Source organism: Hippopotamus amphibius, chromosome 9, assembly GCF_030028045.1.
Source record: "Hippopotamus amphibius kiboko isolate mHipAmp2 chromosome 9, mHipAmp2.hap2, whole genome shotgun sequence".
NCBI lineage: Eukaryota > Metazoa > Chordata > Mammalia > Artiodactyla > Hippopotamidae > Hippopotamus > Hippopotamus amphibius.
In genome coordinates, this window is record NC_080194.1 from 143,862,951 (window position 1) to 143,884,674 (window position 21,724).

General features: G+C 66.0%; 1 protein-coding gene across 7 annotated transcripts in view; it reads left to right on the top strand.

Moving 5' to 3' along the window:
* Positions 1–7,660, top strand: part of PRKAR1B (protein kinase cAMP-dependent type I regulatory subunit beta) — an 80,361-nt gene extending 72,701 nt beyond the window's left edge. For all 7 annotated transcript variants that reach the window (XM_057749184.1, XM_057749189.1, XM_057749188.1 and 4 more), the window contains 2 exons: positions 7,047–7,128; positions 7,439–7,660. In XM_057749184.1, the coding sequence (XP_057605167.1) occupies positions 7,047–7,128; positions 7,439–7,611 (255 nt within the window). In that variant the 3' untranslated portion in view covers positions 7,612–7,660. The remainder of the gene's footprint in view (positions 1–7,046; positions 7,129–7,438) is intronic.
* Positions 7,661–21,724: the final 14,064 nt, after the last annotated feature.

The following is a 21,724-nucleotide window of genomic DNA, read 5'->3' on the forward strand; positions in this document are numbered from 1 at the left end:
CCCTCCTTTCCTGCTCCCATGTGGGCGGTGCAGCCGGGAGGCATTGCCATGGAAACACGAGATTGGATGTATTTCCTCGCTTTGCAAATGACTTTTATGAATGTCCACAACATTGAAGCAACTGCAAAACAACCCGTCTCGAAGCTGCCTTTGGCCTGGACTCTCCCAGCTGATCCCAGTGCCCGCTGCTCCTCCCTCACGCCTGGGGAGGGTTCCCAGGTCCCAGTCACCTCGCGGACTTCTAGGGAGACCACCACGGGCCACGACGCACGGATCCAGGGTCACCGCCATTTGTGACTCAGCCCGTCTGCCCCCCACTGCGTGCCAGGCGGGGCTCAGTGTGCTGGGGGGGGGGGTGGGGGCAGTGGCTGCGGCTGGACAGTTTGCTGTGTACGTGCAGGGGAGAGAGAGCTTCCGAACCCCTTGGCACAGAGTGGCCGTGGGTCCCGCGTCGGGGAGGGAAGGCCAGGGAGGTGGAGCGGTGACCCTGGGTGACGGTGGGTTGGGTGTTGACATGTGAGTAGAAGTCCTCCAAATGGAGAAGGTGGGGGAAGGGCATTGAGAGAAACACCAGGCTTGAGGCCGGGTGCCAGCTGTGGTGGGAGGGTGGGCGCCGGGGGCTGAGTGGGGGCGGTGCCGACTTCGGGGCAGGAGGAGGTGGGCCGGACCGCACGCCCCCTGCGCTCTGGAGAGGGAGTTTGGACGTCCATGCAAGGGCAGGGACGCCTTGTCCAGCTACCCAAGCTTCCCCGTGAGCTGGATGACAGCAGCCATCCTGCCCTGAGGCTCCCGGCTCCCGAGGGGACTCCCGCAGGCCTGGGGCATTTGCTCCTGTCCTGGGACCCTTCCTCGATCATGAGCCTTTCTGAGGGTCTCGCCCTGGCCCTCTGCCCTCCGGGCAGCGTCCTTCATGGCTCAGCCGCAGGGGCCCCGCTGGGAGGTGCCTGGGGCCGCCAGCACCTGTGCAGGGTCGGCGTGGTCTCCGTGTCCCGCTAGTTCCTGTCAGGTTTCCGTGGTCTGTGCCAGACCCTCCCGTCCAGGGAGTGAGGGCTGTGCCTGCTGGCCTCGGTCAGTGTCAGAGGACAGCAGGGTCGGTCCAGAAAGTCGCAGGAAGATAAGGTTTCCTTCTGGGCTGAATCAGAAGGAACGCTTTTCCAGAAGCCGGGCTGGGCTGGGAGCCACTCTGCACCCACGTCCACGCGTCCCGGCGGACTCAGACCTCTGTCCCCTGTGCGGGCTGGGTCCCCCGCAGTGGGGGGGTGTCCGGATCTCAGAGGGGTCCTTTTCACTTGGAGACTGTGTTTTAAGGGCAGTTTTAGGTTCATCGCAAAATGAGGGGGAAGGTACTGGGATTTCCCGCCGACCTCTGCCCGCACGTACAGCCTCCCCCGCCGTCACCGCCCCCGCCAGACGGTGCCTCTCTCAAGATCGCTGAACCTGCGCGGACACGTCACCGTCGCCCAACGTCCGCAGTTTATGGTGGGGTGCATGCTGGGTGCTGTGCGTTCTGCGGGTTTGGACACACGCGTGCTGACCAGCCGGCGGTTACTGGGTCACACGGAGGAGTTTCCCTGCCTCCCCTCTGCTCGCCTGGCCAGCCCTCCTGGCTGCCAGTGCCCAGCTTTTCACCGGCTCCGGGAAGGTCACGTGGTTGGAATCACGCAGCCTGAAGCCTTCCCTCGGGGGGGCCTTCTGCTCCGCGATGCACGCGTGCGTCTCCTCCGTGGCTCCGCAGGGCCTGGTGGTGCATTTCTTCCTGGTGCCGAGTGACATCCTGCTGCCTGGATGGACCAGTCTGTCTGTCCTTCGCCTGCTGAAGGACACCTTGGTTGCTTCCAGGCTTTGGCAGTTATGAGTGAGGCTGCATCCGTGTGCAGGCTTTTGTGGGGACTCGACCTTTCAAGCAGACCCTGTGGGGAAATACCAAGGAGCACAGGTGCCGGGTCTCAGAGGAGCTGGAGATCCCCCCCCCCACCACCGGTGTCCCCTCAGTGCATGTCAGCATCTCTCCTGACCCCACCGGGCGGCTCTGATGTCCACTGAGAGGCTCAGAGGAGTCCAAGGGGCTCCTGGGTCTTCACACGTCTCCCCCCTCGTTGCCTCATTGTCTGGGAGCTGGGGCTGGGGGCCTGTCCTCTGGGAGCCCCCCCTTGTAGGCCCCAGCCCAGGCACCTCCATCGCCCTTCCCTGGTGAGGATGGCTTCCGGCACCGGCCAAGCAGGCACTCCTGGGCTCCGAAATGACCTGACCGCGTCCCCTGTGGGCGGACACACTGAGTCCCCCTCGCGGTACCTCCTGGGTCAGCGTGCTACGTGACTTGGGCCTCCTCTGCCGTCTGTCCCCAAGAGCATCTTACGTGTGACGATTCTGTCGAGGCTGCGAGGTCAGCTTCTGGGCACTGAGGCCTGGAGCTCAGGGTTTCTGCGTTCAGAGATGAGAGCCTTTTTAAAAATGAATTTAAAAACATTATGCGCATAAAATGTCACTTGCTGCAATAAGACCAGTGACACAGAAGCATCTTCAGAAAAGGATGACACCGCCCCCTCCGCCCCTACAACAGTTTGTGTGTCTCCCTGACAGTCCTCCTCCTTGATTTCTTTCTGATTTTTTTAAATTAATGTAAGAAACAGTTTAAAAAGTTGGGGATGTACCCCCCAAAAGTATAAAAGCACAGTCTCCCGCCCTCCCCTTGGCCTCCTCAGGAGGCTGGAGGAGCCCCGAGGGCCTGTGTTTCCCGTCCTCAGCCACCTCAGCCCTGGCTTCCCGGTGTCCGCACGCGGCACGAGGCGTGCACGGACGCGACAGACGTGGAGCGTGTTTGGTGGAGTCCGAGGTCCTGTGAGTGGGATTCCTGGCACCAGTGAGGAGAGAGAAGCACGTGCAATGACTGTTGCCATGAAGACGCGTGCTTTGTCCGTGGAAAGTCCAGCAGGTACACCGTCCTGGACGAGTCAGCGTGCAGCCGTGTCGACTCCCCCACCCACTGTCGCCCACTGGCCGGGAGCAGGGCGGCCCGAGGGCGGTTTCCGGCCGCATCACAGCCGTGCTGCTGCGGGCCTGCACGCCCTGGTTCTCCGAGTCTGCAGGGGCCGGTGGTGTACCCATTCTGCGGATGAGGAGACTGAGGCTCAGGCGTGCGTGGTCTTCCCCTGACCATGGCCAGCGCGTTGCGGAGCCGGGCTTGGACCTCGGAGCCGCCCAGACCATGGGGCTCAGGCCTCGTTGGGGCACCTCAGGTGGGGCTGGTGTGTCTTCACACCTCCGCGAGGCTGGTTCCGTTTATGGCTGTGCTGTTGTTTCTTTTCAAATACTTATTTATTTACATAAAATAGTGTTTCCTCTCTCTGAACGTGGTGTCGATGGGATCTGGGAGCGAGTGCTCACTGCGCGGCCAGCCTTGGGGCTCAAGTTCACCCCTTCACACGGACACACCTGTGCACCCCCTTGCCCGCTGGGCTGTATGCACACACGAGCTGTGACGCACGGCTGCGCGTCCCGGGCTGCGGCCTCTCCCACCAGGCGCCGTCTCGCCCAGCCCCAACCCTGAGCCCACCGCCGCTGGGCTGCGCCGTGGGGGCGGGGCCCGCGGCCTGCAGCCCGGACCTGTCTGCTCTGACGCCCACCAGGGTGTGGATTCTGGGGGCGCCCGTGTCTGCCGTTCTCCGCCATGCAGGCTCCCCAGCCCTCAGGCAGCGTCCGGCACACAAGCAGGAAGAGTGGGCGATGGCCTGAAGGACAGAGGAGGGGAGGCGGGCCATGTCCCTGGGGAGGGCGAGGCCATCTTCCCTGCCTCCCCGGCTGTGGCCCCGGCGGGCAGGACCACGTCTCCGGGCTGTGTCATCGCCTGAGGGGGGGCTCTGGGCCAGGCTGGAGGGGCCCCTTCGAGGAGCGGGAAGCCCGAGGCCCTGCTTCGACGCGCGTGTTCCCTTCGACCTTGGCTGGTTTCCGTCTCTTAAAGGTCATGTGTGCCCGTTGTCGAAACCAAAGCGTTGATTTGGGTTTTGACTTTGTAGAAAAATTTTAAAAATGGAAAGCGGTGAAGGGAACACGGGTCTTTTTGTAACCCCATCTCCCCCGGGCTCCCGCAGTGACATTCTTCTCGTGCGTCCTCCGGGCCGGTTCCTGTGTGACCTGATTTATTTTTAAGAGTTGGGTTAGAATCGATAAGTGAGAAATCTGGGAAATATGACCTAGAGTTTTCGCAAGTGTGTTTTTCCAGCCCCCAGAATTCCAGCTCTCAGTCCCCTGAGGATGTCTGTGTTGCCTGCGCAGCCGTGTGGGAAACGAGCTTGGACAGGACGGCTCTTCCAGGGCTGCGATGGTTTCCCTGGGAGGGGAAGACCCGGGCGTGTGCCGGTCACGCCAGTGGCCCCCGTCATGGGAACTCCGGGCCCTGCTGGTTGGAGGCCCCGCCCCGTCGAGTCCATCCACCCGTCCTCCGCGCTCCCACCCTCGGGCGTGGTGTCTGTGCCTTCCCAGGACAGGGACGTCCTGCCGTCGTGTCAGGGCTGGGGGGGTGGCGGGTGGCCTCTCAGCCTTGGCTGCGCTAACGAACAGCTCCCGAACCACTGCGGCGGCGAACGAGGAAGTGTCTGTCCAGCGAAGGGGTGACCCCACGGTCGTCACGGGCGGCCTAGGTGCGTGGTTTTTGTCCCTCATGGCCCCCCTCTCGTGGCCCCACTGCCCCTTGGCGTCCGTGGCAGACGCCCCCCAAGTTGAGGCTGGGCTGCCAGCAGGGGGAAGAGAGCGTGGTGCCGCGCACACCCGGTTGGGGACAGCGTGGTCCTGCGGCCACGCGCTCCTGCAGCCCTGGGACGTGGGAGGACTGAGCAGAGCGGGTGGCCTGTTCCCTGTTGGTTCTGCTTGTTTGTGGCTCCCCGAGGACCTTTCTGTGCATCCACCCTCACGCCGCTCAGCCTGGAGGGTCTGTTGTTACGTCAGTCTTATGGGCGCATGTACATCCTGTGTCAAGGTCCCGGGTGGGAAAGCTCCGTCCATCCCAGTGGAAACAGATTTCATCTCGTAAACCTGCCATCGATCGTAAGATGGGCCGGTCCACGTGCGACCAGGAGACAAATGCTGCCAGGGACCGTGGGGGGATGTGTTTGGTTCCAGAGAAGACAGAGGGCAGGGAAGTGTCTGCATGGCAGGGGGGCGGGGTGGGGGGAGGTGGGACAAACGAGAAGCAGAACGGTGGCCGTCCTGAGCGGGCGGGGCAGAGCCCGAGGAGCGGGAGCCAATCACATGAGTTGCTGGTGAGTGTGTGACCTGCTCTGGCCAGCGAGGTGTGAGGGGAGGTTGCCGGGAGCTTCCGGAAGGCTTTCCTGCTGATGGTGCGGAGTGGTGGCCGCCGCAGTGCCAGCACGAGGACCTGGCTGAGGTGACCGGAGCGGGAGGCACGGCCAGCCTGGGCGCAGACACGTCTGTGGGCGGCTGAGTAAGCTCCCTGACGCCCTCCCGCGTCCTCGCGTCCCATGCGAGAGCAGCTACCCTTAGTAGCCTTTTCACACCTTGAATTGGGTTTTCTGTCGCTTGGGGCTTGAAGTGTCTCATCAGATGCTTTCAACCTGGAGTTTCACTGAGCAATTCTGTAAACTAGAACTTCAGTTCCGTCCCTGGGGTCCTGAAGAGGAAATGATCCAAATGTAAAATGGAAAATTGTCTAAAATGGGAATGAAAGGCACATACGTTATATAAGTGAAAAGGCATGCATGTGAATGGTAATTAGGTTAATGTCAGGTTGTCTCAAGAAAAGCGCCGCTGTCCTCGCGGCGCTGTCATCCCGGACCTAACTGCGCTGGCTCCGGGGCAGCGGGGTGGGGGCAGGACTTCGCTCCTCTCCGTGGGGTCAACGCGGGGCCGTGTGTCCTGCAGGCCCTGTCCCTAGGCCCGGCCCTGGGAGCGCCCCGAAAACTCCCCGGGGGGCGGGGGGCACAGCCTCCTGTTTCCAGGTCCCTCTCCATCTGTCAGCAGGCTTCATAAGCACCCTGGACACCTGGCAGCCAAGTGGCCCGTGGCCAGAGTGGGGTCCGGAGGTTCCAGGTACGGCGGGCATCGGCAGGGTCTTCTGACCGCGTCCGTTGCAGCCCGGCAGAGGGGGTTACTCACGAACCCGGGCGCGACTGGGCCAGCCCGGACGAGGCCAGGTCCGGGTGAGCCAGGGTGAGCCCGCCGAGCCCACCTCGGGACAAACCGTGCTCGTCTGCGCGGCAGGGACACCAGCGACGGCCGTGTGGGCTGGGGATGCGTGTGAGCGGCGGGGGCCGAGGGCCCTGGGGTGCAGGGGGCCCCCCGTGCCGCGGGAACTTCGTCCTCAGGGCCCAGGCTCCTCAGCCGTGACGCGGGTGTGCGCCTGCAGGGCGCGGCGTGGAGACGGCGGGTGGGTGCCGTCCGAGCGGCCCAGGGTCCCCGGAGGCTGTCAGACCGGCCGTGTGGGGCTGGCGGGCTGCCCCACAAGGCCCGGCTCCCGCTCTTCAGGCGCACGTGGGGCAGATTCCAGGGTCTGACGAGGCTCCTGCCCCCGGGTCCCCCAGACGACAGGCCTGGCTCGTTGCTGATGAGGCCGCGGCCTCCGAAGGCCGGGTCTCTGGTGTGGAACGTGGCCGCGCCAAGCTGCTCTGCCCAGGCCGGCGTCCATCACCGAGCCCCGGTGTGCGCAGATGTCCCCTCTGGGGGCTCGGGTGCCGCGCCGTGTAGCAGGGGCAGCGTGACCCCGAGGCCACACTCCTCGCGTCCTTGAGACTGCAGCCAAGGTCACCTTGGAGCAGCGCTGGGAGGTGCCTCCAGACTCCGCCAGCACCCCGCCTGCGGGCAGACAGCGGGGGCGGGAGCCGGGCTGGAGGGGATGGTGGTGTCTGGGAGGCACCCTCGGCCAGACCACGGCCGCGGCTCCCAGACCCCACGCCTCACGTTAGGTGGGGGGGGGGGATGCGGGCCGTGCCCCTCGCAGGGGACCCCCTCGCGGGTGACCTTGGGCACCCCCGCCCCGGGCTCCCCCCGCCTGACCCCAGCTGGCCGACCCTCACGTGTCCCCTTGCTGTGCGCAGGGCACGGCCTCCGTCCTGCAGCGCCGGTCCCCCAGCGAGGAGTACGTGGAGGTGGGGCGCCTCGGGCCCTCCGACTATTTCGGTGAGTTGGGGGGTCCGCTCCCTCCTGGGACGGCGGCCGTTTCGCAGGGCCCCCGAAGGGCCTGAGGCGGGGTCCGCAGGGGCTGCGGGAGGGCCTGGCCGAGACCTGGCACCCTGACAGCCCGTCCTGGGCACCCGCTGCCCGGGGAGGGCGGGGCGCGGGCGGGACCAGCCCCTGCGCAGTCTGAGTCCCGGGTGCTGGCGTGAGGACATCCCAGCACGCGCTCCAGACGCGCTCAGATGCAGCCCAGCGTCAGGAGGGTCTGCTTTTCCCCTGAACCCGCAGCCCTGACGTGCTCTCTCGCCCCCAGGGGAGATCGCGCTGCTGCTGAACCGGCCCCGGGCGGCCACGGTGGTGGCGCGGGGGCCCCTCAAGTGCGTGAAGCTGGACCGGCCCCGCTTCGAGCGCGTGCTGGGCCCCTGCTCCGAGATCCTCAAGAGGAACATCCAGCGCTACAACAGCTTCATCTCCCTCACCGTCTGAGTGGCGCCCCGCTCTGCGCGATGTGTCTGTGCGTGTGTGTCCCTGTGCGTCCCGTCGAGGCCGGCCGCCTGGGCGCACGCCTCCCTTGGGCTCGCCTGGGAATAAAGTGGTCACCTCTCCCCCCTCGGAGGTGGCAGTCCCCCTCTCCCGCCTCCCTTCCGCATCCCCACAGGCTCCTCTTAGGGGACCCGCCCTCCTCCCCAAGCCCTCTGGGGCGTGGACCCGGCTGTGGGGGTCCAGAGCGGCTCCTGTCCCGCGCAGGCCTCTCCTCTCCCATCGGACCGGGCAGCTGTGACGTGAGGCCGCCTGGTCTGTGGCCAGACGGTGGGACCATGACATCCCGGGGGTCCCCACAGGCGCCTGTGGGCTTGGAGGGAGAAACAGGCTGAAAAGAGAGGGTCCAGGCCCCGCCCTCAAATGCTTGCCCCCCCCCCCCCACCCACTGGGGGTCCTCCCCAGATACCAGGGCTGGGGAACTCTGGTGGCTGAAGCCCGCCTCCGCCTCAGAGGGGGGTGGCCCCCAGGCTCCCACAGCACATTTAGGGGGTGGGCGCAACCCTCCCCTTTCCTGGAAAGCTAGGCGCCCCAACCCGCTGGGCTGACCGTCGGGGCAGGGGCCACCCTTGCTGGGCTGAGAGGCCCGGGAGGGAAGGCCGTGCCTGTGAGGCTGGGGCTGCCCGCGGGGCGGTGAGCGCGGCTCTCTCAGGGGCCGGGGAGGCCCCACTGCCTTCCCCCTCTTCCCAGAGCGGCTCCTTGGAGACTTGGGAGGAAGCGGAGGGATGGTCTGCAGCCCATTCTGGATGAAGTCGTCAGGAACGGTCCCCCGTGAGTCATCCGCCGGCAGACGCGCCTCCCGCTCACCGGGAGTCTGGCCCCGGGAAAGCCCGCTGCCCGGCGAGCGGTGACCCCCGCCTCTGCCCGTGGGCGTCTCTGTGGCCGCGAGCCCCTCCCTGTGTACCGCGATGGTCTGAATGCTGCATGTGCTATTAAATGTGCGACGAACGACATTTTCCTGACTCCGCGTTTTGGTCTGAAATCCTTAATAGACGATCTTCTTCCTTCTGTTTCGTTTCTGTTGCGGTAGAGCAGCCATAACATAGAACTCCCCCTCTTAACCACTCTTCAGTGTGCAGCTCAGGGGCACTAAGTATTCACAGTGCTGTGCAACCACCCCACCCTCTGTTTCCAGAACTTTCCACCTTCCCAAACGGAGGCCCTGCCCCCAGTGAACACCGACCCCCTCCACCCCCCGTCCCGGGTGCCCACCCCGCCCCCCGTCTCTGTGACCCTGACCCCTCCAGGACCTCCTGGAAGTGGGATCACACAGTGTCCGTGCCTCCTCGTCTGCGGGTCTCACTGCTGTGTTCTCAGGGCTCGTCCACGGAGGAGCCTGTGTCCGCGTGCCCGTCCTCATTAGGGCTGGTTCACGTCCCGCCGTGTGGACAGACCACGTTTTCTTTCTGCATTCACCCACCCATGGCGATGGGCCCTTGGGTTTTAGGCCCTCGGTTACGGTCACGGCTGCGGTTCCCCGGGGGTGGGGGTGGGGCGCGTGGCGGCAGGGGTGAGCCCTGCGTGGCAGGAAATAGGCCCCAGGCCCACCCTAAGTGACCACGGTCTGCTGGCCTTGGGGGCCCGAGTTTCTCAGCAGGGACTTGGGAAGGGGGTGGGGCTGGGCGCCCGCACCGTCCGACCCTCGTGTCCAGACCTGGGGACAGCAGGGCTCTGGCCCAGGCGCCCCCGGCCTCTCCCGAGAGGGACCCCTCGAGGCCGCTGGCAACCCCAGCGCCACGCAGGGGCGCGTGTCAGCCGCCCTGCTGCCCGGAGGGCTCTCAGGCCAGCGTCCCGCTCCAGCCCTGCCGTGGGGGCGGGAAGGGCCGCCAGGCGCGGAGGGGCAGCCTGCCACGCTGCTGCCTCCGCCCGCCCGCCCCCCCGGCTGGACGGAGCAGACTCCCGGGGAAAGTCGCGCGGCGGTTGCAGAATAAAGGCCGACCTCGGGAGGGGTCTTAACCGACAGAAAGTCGCAGCCGCTGGGCCGGGCAGCAGCTCCGGGGTCCGGGACGGGCACCTGCCCTGGACCTTGTCTCGTGGGTTGTGAGGGGTCGTCCGCGGAGCTGGGGAGGGAGCTGCAGCTTGGCGAGCTCGGGGGGGTTGTCGTGAGCGCTGTCTGCGCATCGCTCTTGGGGCAGGCAGCCCGCTGTGCACGGCATGGAGACGGCCCTGGATGCCAAGCTCTCCCGGACCCCCAGGCTGGGCTGGCTGTCCTGCTCTGGGGTCCCACTGCCCCCACGTGCTTCCCAAGGAAGGAGAGCAGCCGCCGAAGACCACTGTCCCTCCCGAGGGCCTGGGCTGCGCGGTCTGGGACACAGGGCAGGCAGAGGCCACGGGCTCCTTTGCAGGAGAAGAGTCAGGGAGTCAACGCATACTTCCTTCAGCTTTCTTTTTTAAATATCTATTTGAATAATCGAAATGAGTCTGCATACCACAAAGCACTGCACAATATAAATATATAAATATAAATACAATGGAGCATGAGCCACACAGATAAAACAAGTGAGATCCATTTCTCTGTGTCCCCCAGTTCTAAGCTGCCCGTGCCTGGGGGGCCCAGCGTCAGCACGAGGGTCCTTGCGGGAGGTGGCTGGGAGGGCCAGCGCCAGAGAGAGGCTGTGTGGGGGAGGCGGAGTCAAGGAGAGACGCTGCCTGCTAAGGATGGAGGCAGGGCCACAGGCCACGGGCCACAAGGCGCAGCACCTCCGGGAGCTGGAAAAGGAGGAAACGGACCCTCCCCGGGGCCTCCAGAAGGACGCGGCGAGCGGGAGTGCTTCGGGCCCTGCCCTCCGGGCTGCGGGGTTAAGTGACAGGCGGGGCTGCTGTGAGCCGCTGAGTCGGGGCGTTTTGTTACAGCAGCCACGGGACACGCGTACCGAGGCCCCACTGGGATGGGACCGGAGCTCTGCCCGCCTCACGGGCGGGTGCGGTCCCCACCCTGTGCTGCTGGGAACGTGGGGTCCCCCTCCCGGAAGCTCAGGGTCTTCCTTGGCTGGGGCGCGGGGGGCGTGGCAGGCTCCCCTCCTCGGAGGGCAGGCTCTGGCCCCCGCCGCCTGCTCGGCTGGGACGCAGGGACCCGGGCCGGGGCTCCAGGACGCCTCTGCCTGCTGCCTGCGGGGGGCGTGGCCAGGGCAGCATCTCCCCCCGCTGGGCGCTGGCCCGCTCTCTCTGGCGCCGGGCGGCACAGACCCGGTCTTGTGGGCTCGTGAAAGCGTGCTTGTGTCCGCCTGAGACTACAAGCCGGGCGATTGTTCCTGCCCATCGCGGCCCCCGGGGCAGTGCCAGGGGCGCTGTGCGGAAGGCGACTGCAGCGGGACAGGGTCCACGCAGCCGGTCCGCGGGGCCTCATTCCCCTCGGCTGCTCTGGGGGGGGGCCTGACGTGGACACCCCCATCTGATCCCAAGGCAGCTTCTGGGAGGGTCCGGGCGTGGCCAGTCGCAGCCCGACAGGGAGCCCCAGAGGACAGGGATGGATCTTACACGCTCACCTGTGGGCCCCAGGACCTCGTGGGGCTGGACACTCAGTTGGCACCGATAATATTTGAATAATAAATAAAAGTGAATAGACTGGGGGTTACTGGAGGGGAAGTTGGGGAGATTCAGGCTCTGCCTTCCACAGGCCAAAGAATGAAAAACTTTAATCAAAGTCTCATACATTCTACAAAAATGACCTCAGAATGGCTCACAGACTTACGCACAAGCATAAAACCATAAAACTTTCAGAAGAACACACAGGAGAGAATCCCTGGGCTCTTGGGCCAGGCAGTGGTTCTGAGGCTTGACAACCAAAGCACAAGCCCTGAAAGGAGAACTGGACGAGTTGGAATTTCTGAAAGTTAAAAATGCTGCCCAGCAAAGGAGCCCATGAGGAAGACGGAGCGGGAGAAGGCACTGTCGACCCGCACATCCCCCACAGGGCTCCCACCCGGGAACGCGGCAGCGAACACCCCTGGGAGGGTGTGGGGACGGCACACACGCACGGGAAAGAGGCTCGCCGGGCGGGGGGGGGTGGGGGGAGGGGCCGAGATGAGAGGACCGGCTGCCACGCCCAGGGCTGGTGAGGAGGCAGCGGAGCGGGCTTGCTCACACGTGGCTCTGTGGCCACTCTGACAAACAGTGGTTTCTGTCAAGAGACAAGAACCGAGACCGAACGTGCAGCTACCACAGGACGCAGCCCCGGTGTCCTGGGCACTTATCCCAGAGAAACGCAGACCTGTGCCGCGCAGGCCTGCCCAGGGAGCCTCGCGAGGCCTCGTCCACAGAACTGGAGACCCCCAGACGTCCTCTGTGGGCACAGAGCTGAGCGTGGGGCCCCCACCACGCGTGTGACTCGGTGTACAAAGGAACTGACTGTTGCTAGAGCCGCCGCCCGGGTGGATCTCCAGGGAATTATGCTGAGAGAAACGCTGACCCCAAAGGGCTCCCCGCTGCAGGGTGCCCTGTGCACGGCCGCCCTGAAGTTCAAAGTCACGGAGACGGAGCTCGGTGGAGGTGGGAGGGACACGAGGGTCCTCGCCCTGGTGGGATGTCTGCGTCTCGGCTGGGCCTGCATCCAGATCCCGGTCGCGATCTCGCGCTGGAGTTCTGCAGGATGTCGCCATTGGCGGTGACTGCGTGCAGGCCACCCCGACCCCTCTGTGTGTTTCCGTTAGAAGGGAAAGAGCCTGGGCCTCTAAGGGAGCCGCGCGTGGGGAGGGCGGGGCGGGTGGGATGCGGGGAGGGGTCTGCGTTCCTCTCGAAGGGCAGGGAGGAGCTGCTGGAGAGCTTGGGGCTCTGGGGTGAGTCCGATGTATGCCGTGCAAGGTCCTTGGGAATGAGTGGCTTGGGGATCCTGCAGCTTCCCCACGCTGGTGGCATTCCTGGGACAGGACGGGGTGGGCGGCAGAGGGGAGCCCAGGCATCAGCAAGCCCTTACACCTTCCCTTCCCTGCCCCAGCCCCGCACAGAGCTCTGCCATGCGCTGTGTGGCCTTGGGCAGGTCCCTTGACCTCTCTGGGCCCTACCCATCCCCCTCTAAAGTAGCCTAGGAAAGCAGCCCCCAATACATCTGGAAGAACAGTGATCCCAAAGTCCCTCCCTGACCTGCGTGGGCTCATGTGAAGGGGGCAGGGCTGGGGGTGGGGGGGAGGCAGAGCGGGGCGTGCTGGGTGGCTCCAGAGTGGGCAGGGGCTGCCCCAGCCATGGGGACAGCAGGCTCGTCCACGTGCCCGTTCATCTGTGCCCGTGGAGGGCGGTGGCCTGGCTCCCGCAGAGCCTGGCACCCTGGCAGGGGGACCCGGAGGACAGAGGCCAGCAGGTGGCTATCCGCTCCCGTGCGGAGGGCTGCCCTGGGCTCCCTGCCCAGCTCTGCCCGCCACGGGCCTTGGGGAGAGGCACCGTCCAAGCCTCAGCTCCCCGTCTGTGAAAGGGGGTAACAGCCCCCAAAGTGCCGAAGAACGAGGTCCTAGCTGTCAGGAGGGGTCCCGCAGGCCGGCTGTGTGGTGGCCCAGCCCACACGCCCCGCGGGGCGAGCGGGGCCTGCAGGGATGACCGTGCCGTGGCCGGTCCCGGCCTCACCTCGCCCCGCTCCGAGGCTGCATCAGCCAGGCGGGTGGTGACTCACTGTGGGGTCGGGTACTTCCCTCCTGGCCCCCGGCTGCCAGGCTGGGGACACGCGGGCCCACCGCACGGGGCCTGGGGAGGGGCGGCTCTGTGGGAGGGTTTCGGTGGGGGGCAGCCGGTCTGGGTGACTTGGGGGTCCCGCAGGCCACACGGGCTCAGACCCAGATAGATCCCTGGGGTCCGCCTTTTCCTGTTCGAGCGTGTCTCGTCCCACGTCCTGCCAGGAAGACTGTCCTGATGCCACCAGCCGTGCTGACCTCTCTCTCCCCTCTGGACCTCTCTCGCCTCCTGGGTTGTGACCAAACTAGGAAGTCGGTGACTCACGGCTCTGCTGCAGCCCCACCTCCCATTGGGTCGAACATCTCCCCTCTTCCAGGGTCATCTAGTCTGGTTCTCACTTGGACTCCACGAGCAGGAAGGCCTTCTTCGTCTCTTAATCTGGGCCTGGAGACCCAAGACCCATGGCGTGCTTGGGGGCCACCAAGGCCCTCAGAACCTTTTCACGGGTAGATCTTACATGTGTACAGTGCATTTTTAAGCCCACACGTGGGACTTCTATTCAGCCATGCAGAAGGTCATTGGGTTTGTCTCTGCGGCTCCCAGCAGGGGTCCACTCTAGCTTGGTATCCGGTCTGCCTCTAGGAGAGAGCCCTGTGGCCTGCCACTGGAGACCTCCCTTCCCGTTCAGACTGTGAGCCCCCTCACCAACCTCGCGGGTCAAACATTCCTTTTTCTGGCGGTTGGAACAATAAATCAGGCTGGTGTATTTCAGGAACGCACTGGACAGCCAGCCAGGCGACCTCTGACCCGCCCTGCCGTGATGTGTCCTGTGACGCGTGATGCGTGCTGGTCCTACTTCGTGTGAGCTCGGTGGTATCAGGCAAGTTCCTTCCCCTCCCTGGGCCTCAGCCATCTTGTCTACAAAGCGGGACGCGTAACACTTGTTCCCCGGCTCAGCCAGGCCCGAGAGATGGGGTCGTGTGCGCACGGCGCTTCGCGCGGGGTCTGGTGCTGAGAACACGTGCACGGATTTGGAGCTGCTGTGGCGCGGACTGTCTACCCATGTCACATGGTCACGGGGGCAGCCGGGCCCCCGGCTGCACCCGGACACGTGGATCACCACGCCCTGTTCGTGCCCTCTGTCCGGAGCTGGCTTCCCGCTCTGGGCGCCCACGCCTGGCAGGCTCCTGCCCCTCCCCCCGCCCCGTCCGGCCTTCCGGGCAGCTGTGGTGCCCCCTCGCCGATACGCCAGCCAGCGCTGCGTCCCCCCGCCCCTTCCTCCTGCTCCTGGGGCTGGGCTTCAAGGATGTAGGGACCCCAGGTTTGCGGAGGTGACACATGTGTCCCCAACACACGTGACTTGCCCTCGGCCCTGTTTGCAGTCGCTGTGTGATGTCACCCAAGACACAACCACCCAGGCCTCCGCAGGTGGAGAATCGCAGGGCCTGCGAGTCTGGCTCCTCCCAGCTCCCTGGGGCCCTGGCCTGGCTTTGAAGACTCCAGACTCGAACGATGGGGGCTGACACTTTGCGCGCCCTGGACACGTGCTGAGCCCTCGAATGGAACCCGAGGCCCCCCACCCCAGGCGGCTGGGCTTCCGTGCAGCGCGGCGGCCTCGGTGATCAGACCCTCGCACGGCCCGGAAGCCTCTGGCAGCTGCTCCTCCAGCCAAGCAGGAACCAGCCGCCGCCTCCTGGGACCTGGAGTCCCGCGTTACCAAGCGTCACCTTCACCTGGACTCACGGAGGGGACATAGACCCCACCCCTGGATGGGAGACGCATCAGAGAATTTGCAGTCTTGTTTTGAACTCACCGCTCTCTCCCGGTTTCTAGACCTCGGTCCTGACCCGAACGGGCTTTGGTCAGGGTCGGCCAAGCACGTGACGCTGTACCTTGTGTCTCTGTGTCCTTGGGGCAGAGACCCCTCCGATCACCCCGGGGTCCTGCTGTGGAGGCAGGCCCGCTGCCCCAGGAGGTGTGTCTCCCCCGGGGCTCTGTTGCACGCGTCCCCCAGCCCCACGCACACAGCAGGCATGCGAATGCTTGTTGAGTGAATGTGTGATTGACTCTAAAGCCACACAAAAGCCCTTGCGAGGGTCAGAACAAGCCCCAGGAGCCTTAGATGGGCGGGAGTGCTGAGAGCCAGAGGCAGAGGTCAGGCGGTGGGGGGGGGGGGGGGGCCTGGAGCCCTCCACACCCCCAGGCTCCCATGCAACTCCTCCAAGCAGCCCAAATCAGAAGAAAACTTGTTATTTTGCTTTTGGTAAGATTATTATTGTTTCCAAAACACTACAGCTGATCTTTCATGCTTCAGAAGCAAAAGCCCCGAGCACACACGGGAACTGCTAGGAACTCCCGCTTCATTTTTTCTGTAGGCTAAATAAACCAGGACGCGAAAACATCACGAATTTAGGTAATCCCAGTGTAAATGCTCCAAATTTGCCAGTGTCCACGGAGTTCCCACCTGAGTGTTGCTCTTCTGCAGTGCCTGCCTGGAGGGCGTGAGGGCAAGCCAGACATCCCAGGACCCCTGGGCCACGGAGGAGGACTCCCGGGTTCCTGCTGCCCAAGGCTGTGGCCACACCCTGGGGCCTGGGTCGTGGATGCTCTGGGGCCGTGAGGCTTTGGCCTGAGGGCCGGTTGGGAGGTGGGGTCGTGGGGCGGTGGCTAGAGCCTGGCCAGCCGCTCTGAGCTGGGGAGGTTACGTCCAGCCCAGCCCTCCGTGCACGCTGCCCCCAGACGTCCTGTTCCTGGATGGGCTGCCTCTGCCTCCCTTCTCTTCACCTCCCCGGCCACCCCCAAAGTCCAGGCCCCACAGTCACCTGCCACCTGCCTCCTGCTGGCTTCTGGCTCCGGCCTTCCCTCCAGAACCCAGCCCCAGGCGGGCCCCAGGGAGCCTGCAGACCCGCCCCGCCCTGACCATCTCACTGCACCCCCTCCTCGTCCTGGACCCCCAGACCTGGGCATCCCAGCTCCTCTTGCTCCCGGGAGCCCTGCCCCCTCCCCAGGGCTCATGTCCTCTGCTTGTGCCCCTCCCCTGCCTCCCCCCCCCCCCCCCCCCGCCGCCTCCCCGCCTCCCCGCCTGCCGAGGCCTGGTGCACAGCAGCCCATCCAGAGAATTCTGTGGCATGAAAAGAACCCAAGGGGGAGCCTCAGGCCTTCGAGATGGGGGTGAGTCCAGGACCACCAGCGTGAGTGGAGTTGGGGTTTTGAGCATCTGTGGTCCTGATGCCCTAGCCACTTGGGGGGCAGGAGGGAGCTTCAGGGACTCGGACCCCAGGACGGAGCTGTGGGAAGCCAGGAACCTTCGGGAATGGAATGCCCGCCCCGGGTGTTGACAGCTTCCTGTGCTGGACTCTCAGTTAGGGTCTCCGACCCCAGGGAGCCATGCTTAGGACTTAGGGTGTAAACTTCTGGAGCCCCGAAGCATCCTTGGTGCTGGGAGGGGATGGGGTCGCCAGCTCCAGTCCTGGCCTAGGGTGGCCTGGACCACACACTGTCCCTGTGACCGGGGGAGGGGGCTGGTGGGAAGGCAGGGGAGATGGTGTCCGGGCCCGCTCCTTTCAGCGAGGAGCCGGAGGGTCTGATCACCGCCCACGGGGAGTGGGTGCCCTCGCAATGGGGCCCCAGGCCCTTCTGGGACCCTTGGGCCTCTGTGCCTGCGTCCTGGCAGGGTCGCGCTTGGACCCGGGCTGAGGGGCCCCGCGGACCCATCGGAACCCACCTCTCTGCAGGCCGCGGGGAGGCAGGGCTGGTGCCTTCACTGCTTGAGTCACTCACTGATTCGCTCGCTCAGCCCTTAGGGACTGGCCCCAGGGGCCCCACCCCATCCCCTCACGTCCTGCTCTGGCCCCACCGGCGCTGCGGCCCAGGGACGACTCAGAGGTGTCCTTGCTTGCGGGGGGGTCCGGCCTCGAGTATGTAACATGGCGACACGGCGCAGCCACGGAGCGCAGCAGCCCCGCTGTGCGGAGGGCGGGGGTGGGCCCAGCCTTGCTGAGCCCCCCGGCCCTGCCCCCGGACCCACCCAGCGACCCTGCGGCGCTGTTTCCAGGTGAGGAGCTGAGCTCAGAGACGAGAAGTGAGGGTGGCTTCCCCGCGGTGAGAGCTGACCCGCTGGGGACAGGCTGTCAGGCTAGGTGAGGCCTGGGGCAGTCAGGCTGGGCTGGGGGTGCTTCCCAGGCATGGTCTTTCCCGCCAGGAAGCTGGGCTGGGACCCGGGCCCCTCCACCTCTGCTGCCCTGCTCAGCAGCCCTCCTGTTCTGGTCCAGCCCCCACCAAGGAGAGCCGGCCCGGGCCCTCCTCAGGCGTCCCCTCGCCACCACGCGGGCCACGTGCTGAATCAAGTGGGAGGCCGGGGGGTGTGGCGGGCGGGGAGCTCCCTGCCCTCGGCCCTCCTCCCCGGCCTGGCGCCGTGCAGGGAGGCCTGGGTGTACCCGCCAGCCCTCGTCCGGCCTCCAAGGCCCAGCAGGGGCCATGGGCCCGTCCACTCCCACGTCCAGCCTGAGACTCGGGGAGAGAGCGGGGCTGAGGGCAGCCCGGCACGTTGCACTGAAAGTGCACACGGGCCGTTCGCACAAGTCCGCAAACGCTGGCTGTCGGAGCCAGGGTCCCAGAGGCCAGTGGGTGGGGGGCCGTGCCCTCTGGAGTCCCTGTCCAGAGTTCTGACGGGCACGACATTCTCTGGCTGGGCTCTGGCCGCCCCAGGACAGCTCCCCAGAACCAAGAACACAGAACCCACTGCGGGAGCACCGGGGGAGGGGCGTGGGGAAGGAGGGGTTCCCGGGGAAGCAGGCAGAAGGGCAGGGCCGCACGGGAGGAAGGAGGCTGGCGCCCGTGGACTCTGTCCTGCTCCCAACCCTGTGGGCCACACCCCGTCCAGCCCCCTTTGGGGCCTCGGCCTGGTGAGGGAGACCGTGGAAGCGGCCCGAGCTGGAGGCCGGAGGGGCTGCCCAAGTGAGAGGGTGAAAGGGCTTGGAGAACCGCAGAATGCCACCCCAGTGAATCCCCACCGCAGGTGGGGTTGCCCCTCCTCCAGGGAGGCCACCTGGAAAGCCCCCCCTCGGTGGCTTCCTGAAGCTGGACCCCTGTGAAGAGACAGGACTGGAGGTGCAGGGGAGGTGCGGTCCTCTGCCGGGTCCATGCTGACCTGTCGCTCTCTGACCCGAGCCAGCGGGCCCTGCGCTGGGCCCTGGCTAAGCGGGGATGCTGAAGGTGCCTCTTCCCTTCAGGCCGGGGGTGGGGGGAGGTTCTCGGGGAAACCCCTCCCCTGGCTGGGAGGGTGCCTCTTCCCTCCTCACCCCAACCCCCTGGTTCCCAGACCCAGAATCTGGGGCCAGGTGGCTGCTCTGGCACCGTTATCGGGAGGTGATGGGGGGCAGTGGGGGGGGAGGGAAAGGGGGGACGGTGGGGAGTGGGGGGATGGGGGGCGGGGAGCGGGGAGGCAGGGTGCGGAGAGGGAGCCAGAGGAGAAGGGGGAGGCGGCAGAGGGGGAGGGGAGGCGGAGGAATTGAAAGTACATTCCAGACGGGTGACACAGCTCTGCAGTGCGGGCAGGGAGGGGGGCCAGCGGGGCTGCCCTTCGCAGGAAGGTCCCTGGGATCCAGCTCCCCTGAGAGGGAGATAAGATGGGTGGGGCCAGGCTGGAAGGAAAATTCCTGGCCTGGGGAGCCGTGCTCCTGGCTGCCATCCTTCAAGACTGCTCAAATGCCACCTCCTCCATGAAGCCTTCTTGGATTCACCCTTGGCTCCCTGGATCAAGAGGAGCCGCTGGGGAGCCTGGCTTCATCCTCCTCCCAACAGACCTGGGCTGGCCAGGAACGCGGGGCCGTGTCTAGGCCGGTGCTCGCTGGTCCTCACAGCAGCGGAGTGCCCCAGGCGGGGCCTGGCTGGGGCATCCACTCTGGCCACCGGCCTCCGTGATCTCCTCCGGGCCGGGCGTTGCTGCCTGGAGCTTGACTGGCTGTTTCAGCGCCTCCCACGACCCCGCTCATTTCCCCCACACGCTTTGGTGTCGGTGCCTCCGCCCCGTCTCTCCTGTGGGTGGGTTAGCCCTCTCCCTACCACCCACGGGCTGGGCGGTGGGCAGCGCAGGTGTGGGGGCCGCTCCCGCCTCAGACCCCCAGGCGAGAGCTGAGCGGGCGGGGGCCTTGGGGGCGCCTGCAGGGGAGTGGCCAGCCGGCCCCCGAAGGCCTGCATCCCTCAGGTCCGGGAGGCTCGGGGCGCCCGCTCCTCAGGCCTGCTGTGTGCAGGCCCCTGAACCTCCCCGAGTCAGGGGCCCCGGTGGTGCCCGGTGCCGGGTGGAGTAGGGCTGGTCTGAGTCACCCGTGGACGCGGTGGAAACGATGGCGGGGACTTCCCAGGACAGGCCGTCGGGACGCTGCGGCCCCGCCCGGCTGTGGTCACACGCCTGCAGGAAGCAGAACTGAGGCTCCAGCCCCGGGCCGGGCCGGCTCCCCGCTCTGAGTCTGGGGGCCACGTGCTCCTTGTGCACAGGGAGCCACAGCAGCTGCGACCCTCCTGGGGAACCGGGACCGGAGGGTGGCCTGACGTACACACCGAACACACTGGGGAGAGGCGGGGCCCGGGCTGCCCTCCCCCGGGACCCTGCCGCTGCTCTCGAGTTCTGGGGTCCTGGTCAGGGGCGCAGCGGCTCCCACGTTGGGCCCCGCGGCCTGGTCTCGTGTCCGAAGGCTGTGCAGCTCCCCAAGGTGTGTGGAAGAGCCGTGTGGGGGCGGGAGGCCAGGCTGCCTTGGGAATCGGGGGGTCCTGACTCCAGGGATCTCTGGGAGGCAGAGGGGGCCGGGCCAGGCCAGACCCCGAGGTCTGCGGATGGAAAGCCGTTCTGGGCTCCACAGGCTGCTTCTCTCCGAGGCCTGCGTCGGCCTCTGCCCACATCAGCTTGGCCAGAGGGAACCTGGTGGGGAGGACAGGCTTGTGTGTAACCTGTCCTCTGCCGGGAAAGCACGGTGTAATCCGGGGAGGGCCCTGGACACGGTGAGGCAGCCTGTGGCCGAGTGGCGGCCCCATCACCAAGGCTGGACTCGCACCGGAGCTGACCCAGCACTTCATGCCGCGTGAGGGTGGGCGTCGTTTAAGCATCTCCTGGTGGCTTTCTCTGTCCCGGGGCTTATTAGGGTACCTTTGGACCAGAAATGACCTGGGAGGATTCATGTCTGAGAGGATCTCCAGCTGTGCAGACTGGGGGGCGCTGGGGGAGGTGGGAGGGTGCAGAGGATGGAGGGCCGGGGTGGGGCTGGGGCCAGCTCCGTGGCATGGACGGCGCCGGCCAGGTCTCAAAGATGTCCTGAGGGCTAAGTTGACACGTTCCCACCCGCTCAGACATTCAGTGCGAGAGAGTTCACAGTGGGCTCTGAGACTCCTGGTCCGCGCAGCTGGGGGGACGGTGTCCCCAGGAACCCAAAGGTAGGTCTGGGGTTTCGCCTTGGTTGGGTCAAGGATGACTTGTCGGTGGGGCTCCCAAGGGGAGGTGCTGGACTGAAGTGCCCTGGGGTTCAGAAGGGGGCACTGCGCTGGAGATCCCACGGAAGAATGGGTTAGCGTGGAGGCGGCGTGGCAGCCCACGTGGTGGGGGGGCACAGACACAGCCCTGGACCTGCCCGTGTACAGAGGTCGAAACTGGGCCTCCAGGGAGGACGCCGCCCCCGGGACCGGCCTGGTCTCTCCCCACCGAGGACACGGGAAGGGGGCTCCTGTCCAGGGTGAATGGGAGCCGGTGGCCCGGGTGCAGGGGGACCCCGAGGGGCTGCCTCTGTCCCCAGACCCAACAGGCATGGCCCTGCTCCCTGGACTCCTGCTGCAGGGCTGCGGGGCACAGGGGCGGGGTGCTCTGTGCTGCTCAGTGGGCGCCTGCTGTTCCCCAGGCATGGCACCTACGCAAGCAGCGCCGTGTGCCACCCTCTCCGTCACCTTGGCAGAACACACGCCCGGCTCTGTGCCGGGCACCCCTCAGGAATCACTTAAATGTCTCAAATCTACCTCTGCTGTATTACCCGCTCTGCCAACGAGGCTCAGAGAGGGGAAGCACTTGCTAAAGGTTGCACAGCCCACAGGGGCGGAGCTGTCCTCGAACCGCAGACTGGCTCCCCGGGCCTTGGGCCTGGGCTCTGTCTTGCCTACGATGTAACTGCCCAGTGAGGCTTCGCAGTGGGGGGGTCACGTGGAGGTGTCCAGAGGCGGCGGGGCCCTCCCCACAGCCCGGGGGTGCCCGCAGGTCACAGCAGGGCCAGGATAAGGCTATCTGTCGTACTTTGCTCTCTGCTGTAGGGAAAACAGCTACAGACGGAAAGGCCTCCTCTAGCAGTCACGGGCCGGGCCCCACCCCCTCCCCCACCGCAAGTCCCCAGGGTGAAGGATCCCTCCTAGCAGAGGTGTGAGCCCCGAATTCCAACGCCCCCTCCCCGGGGGCCCCAGGGGGCCGGGATCAGAGGTCACCCAGCCA